We start from the raw sequence: 14607 nt of genomic DNA, 5'->3' as shown, positions 1-14607 counted from the left end.
TTTTAAGCAATAGTCATAAATCATTTTTGAGATACGGCGCGACATGTGAAAACCCCCCTTTTTAAAAAAAAAAATCAATATCTCTAAAATAAAATTTTGAATCAAAACCAAAAAGTATACAGATCTTTAGATTAATATAACTAAGAAGTGTGTAAAATTTTAAGCAATAATCATAAATCGTTTTAAAGATACGGTGCGACATGTGAAAAATCCCTCCCCCTTTTTTTTACAAAATACTCAATAACTCAAAAATAAAATTTTGAATCATCACCAAAAAGCTTACAGATCTTAAGATTAATATAACTAAGAAGTGTGTTAAGTTTTAAGCAATAATCATAAAATGTTTTTGAGATACGCCGCGACATGTGAAAAACCCCTCCCCCTTTTTTTACAAAATACTCAACAACTCAAAAATAAATTTTGAATCATCACCAAAAAGTATACAGATCTTAAGATTAATATAACTAAGAAGTGTGTAAAGTTTTAAGCAATAATCATAATTTTTTTTTGAGATACGGCGCGACATGTGACAAAAAACACACACCTGTTTTTTAGTTACTAAGTCCCGTAACTCAAAAAGTTTTAATCTTATTTTCACCAAAAAGTATACAGATCGTTTGACCATCATAAGAAACAACTATATTAAGTTTCATGAAATTTGGATAAGTCGTTCTCAAGTTACGGTGCGACATGTTTACGCCGGACAGACAGACGACATTTGTATACCATAATACGTCCCGTCAAAATTTTGAGGGGCGTATAAAAATTGCTTACAGACTATAACTCAACATTATCAAGCTGCAAACCAAATATAAAATCATTCCCTTTCATAGAAGCCAAGAAAGTTTAACAGAAATGTTTTTAACATAGGTCTTTCAGATAGATATGATCTCGCTTTACAACTGCAAACCAACTATTGCCTATATGAGTTAAAGTAATCAAAACAATTTTGTCTTTTTCTCTTTAATAATATCTACAAGCTGAGACAGAACAATAGATTCACTAGATTCTTTCAATCTTATCAAAATTTCTGTTTACATATAAAACAACAAAATATGTAAACCATTCTACATTTTACTTTACAAACATCATACAAACTGAACAATTTAGAAAAGTAAGTTCTAAGCCTATTTCAGTCTCCTTTTAAGTGTTATATGTCTTTTCACTGATATACATAAATTTCTATACTATATATGAAAAAAGCTCCTTTGCATTTTCAATAGATATTTTCATAAGGAAAAAAACGACTAAGCTTACATTTTAAGGATTTGTAACATTTTCATTAAAATCTTACAATTAGTGTTATAACTATGAAATGAAAAATTATCCATTATTACTTACAGACAATTTTATTTAAAAATTTGTAATAAAAATAACTATTTCTATTGTTTAGTACATTTTAACTACAAAGAAAGGGGGTGGGGGTATGAATCTCAATTCAATTACGTTTAATGTAGATCTGTTATCAACTTTTAGAAATTGAACTAATTCCTTTATATCATGTTTATAACCATTTTTCTGTATACAAGGGTAAACTTTTTTTGTCTTTATAAAAAAAAAAGTTCACCTATAAAAGTTAACCTTTATTTTTAAGTTGCTTGTTACATTTAACCTTATTTTTAACAATAGACATAACTAATATGATAACTGCTTACAAAATATCAATATTTCATAACAAACTATTCAATCAGCATAAAATCAATTCAAAATCAATAAAAATGGAAATTTTATTGAATTGTACAAATCCTGTGTAAATATTTAACTCCACATGGGAATTAAAATTCATATTCAAATTATAAACTTCTACTGCATTAATAATAAGTGCTTTTTTTGTGTATCAAACTGTTTAAGTTTGAAAAAACAAACATGTTCTATGTATAAATACTGGGTAACATTAAACAATACACCAAATTTAACTATTACTATAGACAACTGACATTGGACTGTCTAGATTGTGATCCAAAATGCCACATACATATCAATTACAATTTACACATCCAACATTCTAATAGAAATAATCCTAATCTACTTTCAATGAGCAATTTGAGACAAACTTCATAAAGACAAAATATATTTATATATACAAACAATAATGGCATATTTACCATAATAAAATTGAAACTACTCTTTTCTATGTAAAAAATTGTATTTAAAATCAAATCTTGTCATCTTTTCACAAGATTTGATCAGCCAATAATGAATATATATCATGTATATATGAATAATAAATTTCTGAGACTTGAAAAAAAAATTTAAAGAAATTTTCTGTACTGAAAAAAAACTTGCACCAAATTCTTTTATGATCATTTAATGAAATTCATTGTAACATTGCTTTTTTAAAACTTGTGAAATAAAAGTATTCTGGTACTTGTAAATGCTAAGTAGACCATGCATGGGTTTTACTTCATTGACTTTTATTACAGTTCTGTCATGCCATTTACCTAGCAATACCTACTGAATCAGGTTTAATATAAACAGATTCAGATTGCCATTTAGTACAAACGTACTGATCAACTTTAATTTGTATAAAAATCAAAAATTGTATAAAGAAAAAAACTACTAATTCTAATATATTAACACGTACTTAAGCACTCTGAATAACTAGCCACCAAGTATTCATTGAGGTTGCTTTTTTTCTGCTCATTTTTTGCATTCCTTCACATTTTAAGTATTAAACACATCTCCCAAATGTCCCAGGTGTAATTCAGTTTATTACAATTATTTGAGTAAAAATGAAAAATGGCGCCAACAATATGACAATAGATTGTTAATAAATATTTAAAGTGATTATGAATATGAAAATCTATCATCCCATGCCGGACGACCATCCCAAGCTGGATGACTGTCTGTAGGTCTGTACACTTTACCACTGCCTGGTCTGCAACCACGGCTTACACGGCTAGCTGTAGACAATGTAGATTTAGCACTTCCTGGGCGAATTGAGCTGGCATTAGATTTTGCACTTGTTGGCCTTGACCTTCTACCTTGTGTGATTCCAAGTGTTGAGTTGAGACTACTTGCACTTCTCATGTAAGTTGAGTCGAGCCTTTCTTGCTCCATCTGCTCATGCACTGCAGCTATCGGCACACCATATAATGTTGCTCTGGAATACTCATCTAATTGTTCCTTTCTTGACAATCCCCTGGATGCCTTTGCTTTCTGCAATCTATTGAGAAATTTCTGAAAAGATAAAATCAGAAACTTTTTAAATAGTGGTACACCATGCTGTCCATACGTTCTAATTACCATGTAAACGCATATCTTAAAAGCAGTGTTTAGATAAAACTTATGTACTTCTATTGTAATTTTTTAAGCACAGATATATGTGTATAAGACTTAAAGAGGTTTAGCTCATATATACCCCATCCCTCTCCCTGTGATATATCTTTTTATAGAGAACATAGAATAGCTTGGTATGAATGTACTTTACACCTTCCTAATACAGTCCAACCTCTGTAAGTGACACATTTGATATGTCTTTTTATTCAATGTACAAAAAATGTATGTTGATATTCCACATAGCCAATAGGACCCTCTAACTGACTGATGAAGAGTTCCTGGTAGTTAATGGAATACCATATCAATTAAATTGATATAACTAGCATGTGTTAACATGACAAAAATATAGTTAAAAAGTTTGAATAAAATTTAAATACTATTAAACTTAATAAAAACATAAAAGTGTTAACTGTAACTGCCATCTAGTGCACCTTACAATAATTAAATCTTTTCAAGTTTTAATGAAATCATTCGATGTAAACATGCTGTGAATTACAAATAAACAATCATTATTGGAAAATAATTGCTTCATTTGCATTATCATCACATCTCCTCAATTTCATATTGTGAAAAATATAGATTTCACGCCACCTTTTATGCAAATATGGATTTAATAATTACGAAATGTCAATATTTCTCCTATGATTCAATAACGACACCTTATTTAACTTGCCCAAAAACTGTGATGATTTTGATCTTATCCCAATATGTCTGGTGCTGATTACTCAAAGAAAAATATTTATTTAAGAAGCGAATAAAGGGTTCATGTCTACACTGTTTTTTCTATACATGCAATGTTGGCAATTGTCCATAAATGCTAAGTTTAGATTAAATTGAATTGTGTATATTTTATTTACACGGGTGGATTAATATCTTGATTTTCAGGTAGATTGAATATGACAGTCTGAAGCTACTATGCTTCCGTCCATTGATTTTTCATGTTAACAAACAGTCTGGTAATTCACCAAAGTTACCATACCTTTCCGCACACTTCTGATTTTCAGACTTAATATTTTAATCTATAGTAAGATCAGTATATAAAATAGGTTCTACATGAACAGCCGTAATATAATGAATTGAAATATGCCTTAAATGAGTTTCCACATTTTGAAAGCTTTTAAAGAGATTGTGGACGTAATTTAAATACTGAACAAATATACCTATCTGGAATACTAAGGTGACTTGAACTAGTGTAAATGTCTTAAAAGTTTCAAACCAAGGTTTCGGAGAATAGTTTTTAAGATCCCATTATGTGTGGTTAAATGTACATAAAAGAAAACATTTACACTTTCACTCTGACAACCAAGTATAATTTATGTTTATTATTTACAATGTATAATGTTAAACATGTTGAAAATAAAAAAAATTCAGAAAACATTGTGTGATGAGCCTTAACAAAACTTTACAGTGACCTAATGCTGGAACATTTGTTCATCCTACTTTACAAAACTAGAGGATATAAGAAGCCAGAATTTGTCATAAATCAATCTGAATCACTCAGCCTCAATTTTACATATAACATGCAAATATTGTTAGGATAAGTTAAGTTTGGTTTCTAATGATAAATTATTTTAAAGAAGAAATTTCCTTGCAATTTTTCATGTGGATAATGCTATATTTGCAACCAATGATAACAGACTAAAAAATGCAACACTACAAATAGTATATGAAAAGATCTAAATATACTCATACAAGCTATTCAAGGCAATTCCAAGCACTCAAAGTCAAAATATGACTAAACTCATTTTGCGATCAAAATCAGTGATTTCCTTTATACCTATCAGTCTTCACGCTTAACCACAAGTCCTACGGCATTGGCTTGTAAAATTGCTTTTGGACTTGTAAAATTCTTCTCCACAAGCCAACAGAATCCAACTAAAATTTTCAAAAAATTGAGCTGTGGGCTTGTGGACTCAAAAGTTGATCGTGAAGGCTGCCTATAGCTGCTTAACATATAATTAATCTTGAAAAATATTGGAACTTATACTAGTTATATAAACTTAAAGAATTACAAATGTATATGTTTATAAAAAGGCCAAATATCCACTTAATATATCTAGACTGAAAGACAAGTGCCATAATTATGTAAACAAATGTCTACTGGGACAAATCATTTAGAGATGTTTAAAAAAAGTGGGGAGAAGGTATCAGTGCAGGCAATAAAAAACATTTTTTGTCAAAGAAAAACAAACAACACCTTTGAAAATAGCAAAATAACGAAAAAGACAAACAACAGTTTAAAGATTGACTAAAACAGGCACAGCCACATACTCTAATTGAAACTGAAATTCATGGATGACATTGTACAAGCATACCAAGCATCAATGGTTTACAGAATACAAGAGGAAGTGTTGAGAAGACACTGAATCTTAGCGCTCAACAGCAATGCTGTATTCTTTGTTACTGACCTAAATATAAGCCTGTAAGAGCTCCTATATTATGTTCCCCAATATTTTTTGATTGCTGCATCTTTATATCAACACTTAAATTCTCTAGAACTCACAAATACAAAAAACACTTAAAGAGAAAAAAAATTGCAGACTTCACTGTATCCAGCCTAACCAAGGGCCCTTTGTGGCCTATATAATTTTTACTAAACCAAGTAGGACTCGGAGACGGATTTAGAGGGTTTTCCAGGCCCCCCCCCCCCTTTTTGGGGAAAAATTTGGTTGATTATTTAGGGAATCACTGAAGCATGACTGGAGCGGGCCCCCTCATAGGCAGTCAGTGGGCCCCCCTTATGAAAATTTCTGGATCCGCCACTGGGACTATAGGAGGCAGCAAATCCAGGCTATTATCTATTTTATATATTTTTTAAAAATCAAAATCATTAATGAAGGATATAAACATTTTTGTATGTAACCTAATGTCTGTTTGAACGTTTATCACAAACCATGAATCAGCTGATAAAAAACTCATTGCTCTATGAATTATTGTTGCTTAGATCTGGACCTATCAAACTAAATGGACAATAAACAAAGCCATTCGTTTGTACAATAAAGGTCATGGTTATCTTATTTTACTGTGGACATTCCTCACTAAACATGATACATGTACAAAAATGTATCAACTAAAAAAAGTTTTTTCTCTATGACTTTTGCTTGCTTAGATCTGTTAACAAGGAAATATTTGAATCTGGAATAATTTTGAATTGATAAGAAGTGTATGAGGAAAACTAAGCCAACTAAAGAGGGTTACTTTCACTGATATTTCAGTATGAACTAACTAATCCCCTTATAACCCTCCTAAATTGGGTTAGTTTCCATCATATATTTCTTATCAATTTTCCAGAATTCAAAATTATTCCAGATTTAAATAAATTTGCTGAATAAACATTGTCTAATGAAATGAAAGTATTGCCTCGTTAATGGTTTAGGTATACTGCAGGAAAACAAATGTTATATATATTATGATAATATGCTACATGTTTGGCACCATTTAATCTCTAAAAATGCAATCAAACCCAGTTTAAAGTTTAAATCCATTCTGAAAAAAATTTGCATTCCTTAACCATGTTAAACGTCATTTTGTTACATGGTGTGTGATCTTTACTTTATTTATATATGTGTATCCATTTGTTTTATACAATCAAAATATACATGTACATTTGTATTATATAAAAGTATTGCCTTTAAATTCCTAAACCAGTAGTCAATTTTGATACATTTGAATTAGTGCAATAAAATGTAGTTTCCTATAAAAGCAATGATTTTTTTTACATTTTGTCCCATTAATGGGTGCACTGTTAGCAACTAGTCCCATACCCCAGATTAATAAAATTTAACAGGACAAGTAAGTATTTGCAAAAAACTTTGTTTAGCCACCTCAGACTAGCAGCTGGAGAAGATTTTGGTACAGACTGCCATTAATGCCTGCATAGACATTGGTTTGATATACTGACAGACATTAAAAACGCAACACTAGATTATTCTTCTTAATTCTCATTTTCATGTATAAACATAAATTTCGTTCATTACTTTATTGTCTAAAAAAGTTTGCAGTTTGAAAGTTGAACTGATGACGTCATGTTTAATGTTCAAATCATGTGGTATGCACTCAGAAACCCTGGTTTTCCCCTTATCAATGGATGTGTCACCATCGTAGGCAATGCCTGCCTGTAACCATCGCCTAAATGATTGACAGAAAGGTCAACCAGTTTTGTTGGGCATGTTTTGAGTTCTGTTTTGTACCTTCTGATTTGGCGTCTGTCCCACCCATTACAATGTGTTTTGGCAATTATGCCGTTCAAACTTTAGGGCTTTAAATGTTTTTCTGCAGTCGATTCTTTGGCATTTCAGTATATGGGAAACATTTATGGCGTAAATCTGTCTGCCATGGCATTCTACGACTTGATTAGCAGTTGATGTTGTGGCCGTTAACATGTCATGCATGTCTCGCAAATGACATTACATAATGAAATATTATTGAGGTGGCGTTGTCACAGGGCTGCCAACGTGTTTTTAGCGTGAGACTCACGCATTTTCATGCTTATTTGGCGGCATTTTCCTTTGAGCTATTGTTTTTTCTCTTTGATCTTTACAATTTTGTCCAAATCTCACGCATTTGCATTATTAAAAGTTGGCAGAACTGTTGTCACTACATATTGATTTGGTCATGGGTGGTTATCAACAAATCCTGTCTACCTGTAGCGTTGTTGTAAGGACAGTAAGAGGAGTTTATGACGTGAAATTGTCTTGTTAACAGCACGTTCAGGTATCCCTGCCTGCAATATTCTTCAGGTTATCAACAAATCCTGTCTACCTGTAGCTTTGTTGTAAGGACAGTAAGAGGAGTTTATGACATGAAATTGTCTGGTAACAGCACGTTCACGTATCCCTGTCTGCAATATTCTTCAGGCCTGATTCGGATTTTCATTGCTCAGTCTCGGCAATATTGAAAAGCAACATTTTTTACTGATTTAAGTGTGGGTATGGATTGAAAGAATTGTTTCAGGAAGAAAAAAATCTTAAAAAAATCATTTATGGGTTTCAAATTTCGCTTTAAGAAATTTGTGCGCCCTGAATAATCCAGTATGTTCAAATTCAATAACCTCAGGTAAGTCAGGTATTGGATTTTTCTAAACAGAAAGAAGTATGGTAGGCAAGCATAGTAGTTATATGAGGATCAATCATGATTTGGTAAAAATAAATCACCAGAATGTGTGTGGCGTTTTTAAAGTCCGTCAGTATATATAATTCTCAATTTTATCAATACTTCCAGGAATGTACATGTCTTGCTTTCTTTAGAATATATTAATAAATAATACTGTAATACTAACTTACTTTTGAAGCTATCACAAAGGTACATGTTATATACATTAATTTTGTAGGTTTAAATAGAGAATGAAATGATTTAGGAAGCTATATTTTAAAACGTGATTACTATGACTTATTTGCCAATAATCTAACCTTAAGGAATTTTTTACACCTGTACGGCTGTAGTATAAATATTGTTTGACACCTTTATGCTAGATCCAAGCTTTTTCATAAATCCTGATCATAAGACATTTCACAATTTAGTTCATAATATTGAATAATAAATATTTTAGAACAACTTATTTTTCTAATAAGGTGTTTGTCTTTTAATCTGAAACAGCAATATTTACATCATACATGTAAAATTGAGAATGGAAATGGGGAATGTGTCAAAGAGACAACAACCCAACCAAAGAGCAGAAAACAGCCCAAGGCCACCAATGGGTCTTCAACACAGCGAAAAAATCACGCACCCAGAGGCAGGCTTCAGCTGGCCCCTAAACAAAAATGTACCTTTTGGCCAGGTAACAAATGGACTAGTTTATCCATTTTTTTTTTAAATTTAACTTTCTTGTAAAATTTATCTTAATTTAGCTCTATACCAATGGATGATTTCAAGTAAAGTGATTCAATGTATGCATTTATTCAAAAAGAATTATGATTTTCAAGATATAAGACAATTTTTGTCCTTTAACCTTATCATCTCAACACTCTCCACCTAAATATTTTTGTGGTACTTGCATGAGCTCAATATTATCCACTTACAAAATATATGTATAATTTGTAAAAATATGTAAATTTTGTCATTTTTTGTTTTTTGCTACGTTGTATCATTCAACTGTAAAATCTCTGTAAATATTTATAGTATTTCAAAGATATAACCGTTTAAACTTAGCACATTCTACATGTTCAATTCTAAACAATTACATTTGTGAATTGAGCTAAAATCACCTGGATTTTATTTTTCAGTAATTATAAATTTATCACACTCAAATATATACATGTACATGATGTATAAATTACATTAGTACTAATTAGTTACTTTAATTTGAATATCATTGAAAGTGTGATAAATATGAAATCAATACATGCAGAACTGTGACATGATATATTAACATCTGTCTGTCAGATACATGTAAATCAATATTTTTTCTATCTACATTTTCTCACCATTATCATTAAGCTTCATTTACTAACATGACTAATGTTAGATGTATGTCAGGTATAAGCTCACTGCCTACTTGATAAGGCCAAGCATAAAATTCAATTATAGATGGCCATTGGGCACTTGAAAATATTTGATTTCATGCCTTTTTTCAAGGCTCACTACAATCATAAACGACTCTTACACATGTTACAAGAGGGTGCCTGATACAAAATGTATTTCTTGGTCTTGTACAATGTACATGTAATGATGTATGCTTGCAGTTTTATTTTCTTCCCCAACAGTTCAACATTTAAATGTAAAAAAAATGTTAAAAAAGTAGCTTAGGGAAAGTAGACATACATGTACATGATGTAACTAACATGTAAAATGTCCACTCTGTAAACCAGGAGGATGGTTAGGATAGTGGCTGGAATATTCCATGCTCATGAAGTTAAATCTGTATAGTGAAAAAATCCATTCAAATAATAAGTCTTAGATCTTCAGTCACAAAACTTTCAGACTTTAGAGTGTGTAAAGGTTTTAAATCAAGCAACAAGTATGTGTACGTAACAAATGTAAAATGTAGTTACTAATAGATACAATATACATGTATGTTATGTATACAAGTACACCTACACAAAAAGTCACCAGTGTCTATGCAAATGAGAAATTCAGTTATACATGAATGTATAATCGACTGACTGAATGAATTGAATTTTCATGGATAATGAAAAACATTGTTTTCATGTATAATACATTTTTGTAACCTTTAAAATAAATATGTAATTGTATATTTCTACAAACATTTATTTTTCTCCACTTCTTTCAAGTCTACTTTTGATATACAGATATAATTAATACAAAAATGACATACAATGAAAACATTTTTATTCCAACTATTTGTACTCTTGTAAATGTACATGATGTATGCACTGAAAAATGTTTGGTACAAACTGTAGGCGGTGTTGGTACACTTTTTGGCATAACTTGAGATATAGCATGATATGTCACTAATAACTTATTCTTTTGAATTATATCATAATGTCATGTCAGGGTTGTTTATAATAGCTAATTATCATTATGGGCTTTTCTCATTGTTAAAGGCATACATGTATTGCAGTGAAATTGAGTTGTTTTTAAAATTCCATGTTATTTGATCCCTGTTAGATAGTTGTCTCTTTGACAATCATTCCACATCTCCTTGTTTTATATTAACAAATGTTTTAACATGTTTAGCATGTGTATGAAATATTTAATAATTGTCTGTTTATACTGTTTCAACACTAACACTAAAATTTACCATATTTTCTTCTTCTATTTTTGTTTGTTGTTTTCTCCTGTTAACTGCTGAGGATGTCAGTCTATCAACTCTCGGAACTTGATGTTGAATTTTGGGTTGCTGTCGCTTTTGTTTTGGTCCTATTTGTTGCATTATTTGTCGTAAAAGTCTTTGGTTCTCCTTTTCAATGTCTGATATACGACTTTTATCAAATGAATAATGATTTTTCTGTCCTCCTTTAGAATTAGGAGGTTCAAACATTACTCTTCTGGTATTTGATTTCAGTCTCTCTTGTTTGTCTATTTCTGATACAGCATCCATTAACAATCTAAGATCAATTTTATCACTCTGTAGTTTTATTTCGCCATCCCCTGACTGTGTTTGTGATGAGGTATATTGCACATTGTTGAGTCCTTGTTTTTGTGACCTACTAGGTGTTGAACGTGGAGAATTTAATGGTGAAACATCTGTTATTTCACTGTCTGAATCAGATTTTGAATGTCTAGTCGACTCTTCTTTTGATCTATTCCTGAATTTTGCAGATTTCGGTCTTGTTTCATTATTGTTATTTGATGAACCATTAATTTCCCAAGCCTGCGTTTTTTGACTCTTACTTGATGAAACACTTTTCGTATTTTTCTTACGGGGACTGTCATCATCTTCAAAATCTTCATCTGATGAACCATACGAATATGCACTAGAACTTCCAGATTCTGAATATTTCTTTGACACAACTACTGGTTTATTTTTACTGTAACTTTTTTTCCCCTTGCTCCTTGCAGTCTCATCATCACTGCCACTTGAATCGGTCAAGCTGTCACTGGTGTAGGAGTCAGAGCCAGAGGAAGAAATGTGTCCATTTTTTGTTCCCCCTTTTTGAGGGGGACGATTCTTAACAATCACATGTGGAACATGATGAACCTGAACCTGTTCGTCGTCCCTAGGTGTGTCGAAGAAATTATAATCGACATCTGCATTACTTTTTGACATGATTTACAAACCTTTTTTCCCCTTCACTTCATGTCAACCATACTGTTGTTTGATAGCAACTACTTACGTCACGTTTATGTCTCGTCTGATCACGCACTTGTCCTTGACCTGAAAGAAAACTTTCAATGGCGGCAAATATGATCACAGTTAGGTCTTTGAAAACACCTAAACAGTACACATGATCCAAAATAATGGAAATGATTAAATAATTTTTTGTAAGTTATTCGAATACAAATGTTGCCCTTTTATTTTTCTACACTGGGAATACTATACTTTCTTCATATATAATAGGTTTCACTTGGTATGATTTTTTTCAACAAATGACAGCAAAAAATAAAAATAGCCTTTCAAGACGTCATAATTATTTGGACTAGTTGAAACTGAAAGGTGTTTTTGCTTTATATATTTAATATCCCTGCTAAAAGATGTAATTGTATAAAGACTTGTATGCAAATTCATCTGCCATTACTGAAAACCACACAAGCAAAATTTTGCTTCATAATTTAAAAAATTTGACGTCCTAATTAAAAAGTGATTGTTGTATGACATCAGAGGTTATTCAGAGACAAATCAGCTAAATACCCAAAAAGGTTAAATACGTCTATATGATAATGTAAAGAGCCTACTTTACTGAAAGTGGTCAGTATGCAGTGCTATGCACACCAAATCCAAGGCAAAATCGACAATATCAATGAAATATTAAATAATGTGAGGCGATAAAAGAAATTGTTTGACCTAGATCAGTGCACCAAGGATTAATAACAATTATAAATATATGTCCTTGGTTGCACAGATTCCAACTGCAAGAAAATAGAAGTACATACAACAACACAGCCTGATTTAAAATACAGATATTTTTATTGTCCCTGCAAAGAATAGATTATAATTCCTACCCATATCCAATACTCTGGAGCAGCCCAGGAATCTATTTGCCAATTCCCTAATTGATCCTGTAATTAGAGATTCATTTTTTTACTTGCTTCCCTTAGGGCAGACATAAAATTTCATTGGAAACGCAAAGCTTGTTGAATCCATTTAATCTTTTGTGAAGCTGATTACTTTTTTATCAAAAATTGGTTAGAACGCCTTTATTTTCAACTTATCAGGCTTTGCTTGGGCAACAGCCCATTTTGTCTGGTATAGTCTACAATTGACAAAGGGAAACAACCTGTGTCCAAAGTGGCAAATAGGCTATTACTCCTGATAGAAATAATGCATTTAAATGGTCAGAAATGAATACTTTCAAGTTTACAATAATAAGTTTGATGATTTCAATCCATTATGGTGGAAACATTAGAATTTTTTGTCAGTTTTTAGAGGAATCCAACAATTTACTTAGATGAACTGATGAAGTTCAAGATTGAAATTTGAAAGTATTAAAAATGAGGAACAATTCTTTTATCATACAAAAAAGGTAGAAATTTACCTTGTTTTATAGAATATTGAATCCGTAAATGGTTCTTTTTAAAACATATGACATCAATTAATCAACTGATTATACTATTTGCATTACTTTAATATGATTTCGAAACTTGTCTAGTGAAATACCATGTAAGTAGTAAATAATCAAGTACAAATGGACATTATCCTCTGAAAAGAGAATAGGTGTACTGAGTTAGTTTTTCACTGATTGCACAGGCATTCACCAGTCTAAACCATGTTCTAGTTTTATCAAAATATGTATGAATAAGTAATTAAGGCCCATACAACTATATGTTCAGAAGAAAGAAAAAAAATCACAGATTCACAAAGACTGAAAGTCCTGTCTTTTTTTTTATTTTTTATTAATCTTGTATTCTTAATTTCTAAATTTTTTTGTGGATTTAGCTTTTGAGATGTTGAATATTCGTATATCTGTTGATTATTAAGTCAGCATATTTTGCTATTAAAGGATGATAAGTATTGAAGACAATATCCTTTTTCAGCATGACAGATGGGAGCACACAACTGCAAAATATACTTAAAATTTTTTACATTTTTGTTAGAATCAAATATGAAATAGGATCATAAACATAACGCCAAAAATTATATGTCTGTTTAGTGTTACATTGGTTACAAAATATAATACCTTTTGATCACAGTGCCATTATGATTATAAATCTCTAAATGCTGCCAACACTCATGTTGTAAATTTGTTGAAATTTGAATCAAGTGTGATTCTATACTTACTTACTTAAATACTTTTTCATATTTCCAGATTTAAATAACATACTATTCAAAACCATGGCAATGAAGAGGCGATTGTCAGACTACCTCCAAGGTAACAACCTCCCTGTGTCAACAGATTCAGCTGCAGTTCCTTTGTACAGAACACAGAAAATTAGCTTTAAAATGTTTCAACAAAAAGAAACTGTTCATATGAAATCTTTGTATCCATTTTTAACAAAAGCTCAAATAAACTCAAAAGTTCGAGAACTGTGGAAAAATATGTCAAGAGATGAGAAACAGAATTTTAGTAAGACCATTTTGACTAAAACACCAACAAAGTCTTCCCCAGTCGCCAAACAGATCAGAAGAAGAGGAAGCAACTCTTCCAAAGACAGACGAACCAAATGTAACATTTGGAAGGACCTGAAAACAAAAGAGACATCTCCAGTATACAAGAGTGATTTTGATAGTCAGAACAGCACATCCTCTCCAAATTGGTTGACAGAAAC

The 14607-nt window shown here is 31.2% G+C and overlaps 1 protein-coding gene across 1 annotated transcript; it reads right to left on the bottom strand.

Moving 5' to 3' along the window:
* Positions 1-947: 947 nt before the first annotated feature.
* LOC127714135 (cilia- and flagella-associated protein 97-like) lies at positions 948-12027 on the bottom strand. Its single transcript, XM_052220133.1, has 2 exons — positions 10982-12027; positions 948-3180 (listed from the first exon to the last, which is right to left on the bottom strand). Exons 1-2 carry the CDS (start codon positions 11948-11950, stop codon positions 2788-2790), a joined length of 1362 nt encoding a protein of 453 aa, XP_052076093.1. The 5' UTR covers positions 11951-12027; the 3' UTR covers positions 948-2787.
* Between the last annotated feature and the right edge of the window lie 2580 nt (positions 12028-14607).

The sequence above is a fragment of the Mytilus californianus genome, unplaced genomic scaffold (assembly GCF_021869535.1).
Source record: "Mytilus californianus isolate M0D057914Y unplaced genomic scaffold, xbMytCali1.0.p SCAF_9, whole genome shotgun sequence".
NCBI classification, from domain to species: domain Eukaryota; kingdom Metazoa; phylum Mollusca; class Bivalvia; order Mytilida; family Mytilidae; genus Mytilus; species Mytilus californianus.
Note: the sequence above shows the minus strand (reverse complement) of the source record. Positions and strands in the feature narration are given on the sequence as shown.

Coding starts and splice junctions, on each gene's coding strand:
- LOC127714135 (XM_052220133.1), bottom strand. CDS start 11,950: ATGTCAAAAAGTAATGCAGATGTCGATTATAATTTCTTCGACACACCT. Junction 3,181..10,981: donor AAATAGAAGAAGAAAATATG/GTAAATTTTAGT, acceptor TTATCTTTTCAG/AAATTTCTCAATAGATTGCA.